Consider the following 6000-nt stretch of genomic DNA (forward strand, 5'->3'; position numbering starts at 1 on the left):
CAGAAATCATTGATAAAATCTATGATATGGTAATGGATGACAGAAGAGTTAAGGTGCGTGTGATGGCTAGTGCTGTGGGCATTTCGAATAAACAGGTACATAATATTTTGCACAAACATTTGGACATGAGAAAGCTATCCGCAAGATGGGTTCCGCGATTGCTCACGCTTGACCAAAAACGGAATCGTGTGAAGTATTGTAAGGATTATTTTCAGCTGTCCAGGAAGAATATGCAGGACTTTAAGCATCGTTTCGTCACTGTAGATGAAACATAGATACATTACTATACTCCTGAGACCAAATAACAATCTAAACAATGGGTTACCAAGGGAGAATCTGCACCAAAAAAGGCGAAGACCATTCCTTCTGCCGGAAAGGTTATGGCGACTGTCTTTTGGGATTCGCAAGGGATAATCCTCATCGACTATCTGGTAAAGGGCAAAACTATTACGGGTGCATATTATTTATCATTACTGGTCCGTTTGAAAACCGAGCTACAAGAAAAATGCCGGTGATTGGACCGCAAAAATGTCCTTTTCCATCATGGCAATGCACCAGCACACACCTCATCGGTTGTGGTCGCAAAATTAATGGAAATAGGATGCCAACTCGTTGAACATCCCCCCTGTTCTCCATACTTGGCCCCCTCGGACTACTATTCGTTCCCCAATTTGAAGAAATGGCTGGCGGGACAAAGATTTTATTCAAAAGAGGAGGTTATTGCAGCAACTAACAGCTATTTTGCACACTTGGACAATTCCTATTATTCGGAAGGGATTAACAAATTAGAACAGCGTTGGACGAAGTGTACAAGTGTAAAAGGAGACTATGTAGGAAAATAAAAAAGGTTTACCCCAAAAACGTAAGAAGTATTTATTTTTGCACGGACTTTTCAAACGAGGTCAAGCGAGGTCCAAAAGAGGTCCATTCCCACTGACCACGCACAGAAACAGAAAGAGGATAGGACACAGTTTTTCAGTGACAAATCTTAGGTACCTTGTTAATGGTCAAATGCCTGAAATGACAGTCAGGGAAAAGAGGCCAGCATCCTATTAGTCAACTTTCCACGATTCGGCGCCTGTAATTTCTATTGTTCAGCCAATCGAAGTTACGTGACGAAAGAAAAACGCAGAATCACGAGTCTTTCCTGTAGGGAGCAGACGGCACGAGATCACTCTCCGACCGAGTCTCGTCAGCCGAGTGTCTGTCCATCCGAGCCTCTCTACAGCCAGGTGTCTCTGCAGCCAGGGGACTCTTCGAGCAAACTTTTTTGTTTTTTTTTGCTGATTTGAATTCAGATGCAGATGCAAGTTATTGGTGCGAAACCATTGACTGATTCTGCACTCACTTCAGCCTCAACCTGCAGATTATCATGGTTTGCAGTTTAACGACCGATGTGCTTTCAACTCTGGCCATAGATGCAAACGCTTATCCTTCAGTAGCGCTTTCAGTCTTTCAACACTAACCCTTCGGTGATAATGGTACGACTTATGCGAATACAACTGTTTTATCCTTACTTGCGTTCGTTTGAACCATATTCCAGATCCCTTGCCCAAGCTTGTCAATGAATAAGCTTTTTATTGCCAATGTTTGTCAAACCATTTACCATGCATTTTATTGTAATAAAATGAGTTATTTGTCATTCTTGTTTAATTTCGTATATAACGAATTCGTTAATCATTATTTTGGAGGGCAACGATTTAATAATGTCATATAAATAGGGCCACTTCATATACATCTAATTAACATAGCAAGTATCCTCTCCCCACGTCCATTTACAATGGACATGATTATTCTGAAAATATTTGTACATGCATGCACAGTACACACCGCTGTTGTTGCTTTTTTTGTACAGAGGCTTGCGTGGAAGTTTTTTAATTTTTTCCCTTCTCTTTTCCGTACAATGCATCGGAACTTGCCGAAATCTGCTTTCCGGTTTAGTATCCTACATTCGATAAATGTGTCTTGTTCGATGCAGTCATTTCTAATCCAGGTAAATGATGCTAGAATGAATAAGTTCATTTCATTTTACATTCGCGTAATCGATATGTCATTACATTTTGGTCCCCTGAACGGCTGATTAAGACATTTGCTACTTAACTTTTTCCTTAGTAATACATTACAGAAACACATATTACACACACATAATTTTACAGAATATCGTTAAAATAAATGCCTTAACATGTATGTATCATGTGATTTCAGCCACCTGAAAGTTACCTGCAACATGGTGAGATTACTGGATACCATGTTGGTTACCGAGTGCGAAATTCGACAGAGTCTTTCCTTTTTAAATCCTACGAAGTAATTCCAGGGACTGACCTCCAAATAACATTGTCGAATTTGCAAAAGTTCACGGAATATACTATCGTTGTGCAGGCATATAACAGAGCAGGAGCTGGACCCCGTAGTCAGCAGCTTGTTGCTTCAACTGATGAAGATGGTAAGTAGTTGAGATAATATTAATAATTATTTGGTAATTTTACATGACATATATTTGAATGGACAGTATTTATAGTCCAGAAAGTCGTCTTCTTAGGGAATGAGGATTTGAAAAGATTGTTTGGTACTGCCAGTACTTGCTGATTGGATGTGAATGAGTTATCCAACAGATTTATTTCTTTCTAATACAAGCTTCAGTGCACTGCACAGTTCTAACGTGGTTGTATGAAAATCAAAAGACTCCCTTGATAATTTTGTCATTAATAACAAAGTAAATATGGTCAATTGCTCTCTTCCTGAACAACCTCCCACGGAAAAGCACACAAAAGCTGTCATTGATAATTTATTTTTTAAAACAATTCACTTTTACTTCCATAGTAATTTTAAGTTTCTACCAACACGTTTATGATAAGCACGCAGATGGTTCCCATATTTTTTGTTATTTTTTTCATTATTGAACATTTCTAAAGTTAGGTGGCATGATATTAACATGTAGTCCTATTTACTTACTTGGTACATGCAGAAAAATTTCTCGGTTTCTCTAGACGACAGTGTTGGTGGTAGTGCTTTGTTCTATTGTTATATGTTGCACATTAATGTAACAGGCTCCAAACTGATTTGTAGAAGAGTTTTATCTATGTAGCTTCCTACATTAGCCATCCTATGGGAATTCCATCAAAATCAAATAACCAAAGTACTCTGCTGTCACGAAATTATTTTATTTTGGACAAATTTTTAACAGCAAAATTTCGTCCAAAGTTTATTAATGTTTATCAAGTGTCTACTCCATGACTTCAGGAGTTAAGAAACGTATGAATAACTCAGTCACTGTGAACCACACCAAGAACGCCTCAAAACTGTAGCTGCAGATGAAAAGATAAAAAATATGCACAATCCGGTACTGCCGCTTGAAGGTATATGAAATATCTCACGTCACAGAGTATTAGAAGAAAGAGTAAGCGACATTTCACACGAAAATTTAGCTATGAGGAAAATTTGCCAAATAGGTGCTACATTTGGCAAGCTGCCACTACAAAAATACGAGAAAACTAATTTTTCAGTAACTCTTGTGATGTGTACGGGTCGTCAGGGAAGAATAGTTCACACACGTCGTATCAAGTTCAGGTCCTTTGAGATGGACGGAGGATCCTTGGCAGTGCAAATAAATTAGTGACACACAAACAGCTTTACTTAACTAAAGTTTTACAACAGTTCATTGGATGTGCTTGCTGACAGATACAACTAAGCAGTGGCCTGTCAAGGCGTGCGTTACCGAATACACTGTCAACAAGACTACATCCGTCCAGGGCATCACACTGTCAATCACTGTAGTAAACACATGTCCCTACGCGAAGGCTATAGGCGATCCCACTTGTAGTCTAAGTCCGGCTGATCTCCACTATGTACTGTAGCTACGAACAGCAATCCTGGAACTCCGTACCAGAACTGTTATACACAATTGCCGAAAATGAATCGTTGCTACATGTGGCCGCCGCTTATCACAACGCGGAGGTCCATCTCTATGGCGGCACCGTGGAGGTTGCTGATTGGACCGCATTTGTGGTTGGCGGCGAACTTCAAAGCGCCGCCAGTGGCGCCAGTCGGGATCTGTCTCAGTGCTCCAGCTCTGGCTGCGTTCATTTGCAAGGTCACAACAGTTTGGACCTTTTATTAGGAATCTGACATAGTTTATGCTCGCATTTTTTACTGTGAACGTAACACTATAAAAATAGTAGCAGTCAAAGAAATGAGAGGTTCAGCAGAAGCTGGGTTGCAGTGCACTAAAAACTGCAACGTCGATTTCGATTTCCAGAAACGCTGTTGTTGTATCCGCCTAATAGTCCTCTGCACACCAGGCAGACCGTGCGGGCAATCGCCCCGCCAGGAGGACGTACTGAAACGGGTCTCCCAACACTGAGATACACTACTGGCCATTAAAATTGCTACACCAAGAAGAAATGCAGATGATAAACGGGTATTCATTGGATAAACATATTATACTAGAACTGACATGTGATTACATTTTCACGCAATATGGGTGCACAGATCCTGAGAAATCAGTACCCAGAACAACCACCTCTGGCCGTAATAACGGCCTTGATACACCTGGGCTTACCCAGCGTACTGCTTTCAGTACTATCTTCAGTGTCGATAAGGTGTCGTTTGCAACTATCGGATTACAGGTACCACATACGTCACACTATAAAGTCCCACAAAAGTTCTGTAAGTCTGCGAGTGATTGACAATCCTTCAGTAGCCTTAACGTACATGTTGTGTACCTTGAACTGAACTATGAACGCAAAAGATACGTGGATTATTTAGACATGATTCATATGCTTCGTGGCACAATGCTAATTTTATTTCGCCCTGCAACTGCCTAGAAAAATAAGTGTGAATTTGAGACAAAAGAAGAGTAAATTACGAATCCTTCTCCTTCAACAGTCTCACCTCTGTCGCCCCATATGTTCCTGTCACACTAATTCGCCTCACTTCAAACTTTTACATTTTGTTGAACTACTTCTACCATAGATACTTTTTGGTTGAACCCAAATTTGCATAAATTTCCAAATTTTTAATTTCTTTTATGTTTTTTAGAATAACTGAAAGAGTTTTATGTATTAAAATTTGTAAACGCAATCTTTTTACTTATGTTTTCAGGGAAAGTTTGTTACACATAAACTTGAACACTGTAGCTTTATTTCAGTGCCTGGAGCTCCTCCAACTGATGTGCAATGCACTGCATTATCGGCATATAGCATTCTGGTTCTGTGGTCTCCGCCCCCTGAGACAGAAATAAATGGAATTCTTCTGGGTTATCGAGTCATGCACCACGCTCTCTCGAACTGGGATGGTGAGTTTAAAGTTTCATATTCACTCTGATCAGCTACTTACAATAACAGCATACTGCAAAATTTTTAACTGCCGTTTTACATCCCTTAATTTTAGTAATACCTTATCTGTCATTTAATACAAAAGATGCACAGTGCAGTGCGATATATAAATACCAGAAGCATATTATTATAAAAACAGAATGTATTTTCTAAAAGAAATAGATTCACGTTGTGTGTTTGCAAGACGTGCAGACAACGCAATTTGGAACACTTTCGCTGATTATGTGTCAATTTTGCCGTTTATTTTTTGAAGTAGCAGTTCCCAGTCTCACAGAGCTGAAATAACTTGTATCAGACATTTCTGTCACTTAAATAATTGACTTGGTCCTTAGGAAACAAACCAGAACCTTTTACAGCATCAGCTAGTGACGCTACCATGATTGAAAACAGAGATTCATGCGAAACGCCATTAAAATGTAGCCTTTATAAATGGTTGAATAGGAAATATATTACAACTTTTTCTGAAAAATAAGTAACCTTTTTCTTATTTCGAGATTGTCTTCAAATATGCTGAACTTATGGCAATTTTAAAGCACCTATTCAACAATATTACCGATGTTTTTTGTGTGCCCTGTAGCGCAAGTATGCACCACTCTGTAGTAAATCACCTCAAAATTAAGTTCCAAAGTCTGTCTTCATTAACTGTGTTTCACACCAATATCCCTAG

The 6000-nt window shown here is 39.4% G+C and overlaps 1 protein-coding gene across 1 annotated transcript in view; it reads left to right on the forward strand.

Annotated features, from left to right (window-relative positions):
* LOC124775442 (Down syndrome cell adhesion molecule-like protein Dscam2) overlaps positions 1 to 5120 on the forward strand; it is a 139940-nt gene extending 134820 nt beyond the window's left edge. Inside the window, exons 14-15 of the mRNA XM_047250274.1 lie at positions 2380 to 2443; positions 5101 to 5120. Of these exons, the coding sequence (XP_047106230.1) occupies positions 2380 to 2443; positions 5101 to 5120 (84 nt within the window). The remainder of the gene's footprint in view (positions 1 to 2379; positions 2444 to 5100) is intronic.
* The last annotated feature ends 880 nt before the right edge of the window (positions 5121 to 6000 follow it).

The sequence above is a fragment of the Schistocerca piceifrons genome, chromosome 2 (genome assembly GCF_021461385.2).
Source record: "Schistocerca piceifrons isolate TAMUIC-IGC-003096 chromosome 2, iqSchPice1.1, whole genome shotgun sequence".
NCBI lineage: Eukaryota > Metazoa > Arthropoda > Insecta > Orthoptera > Acrididae > Schistocerca > Schistocerca piceifrons.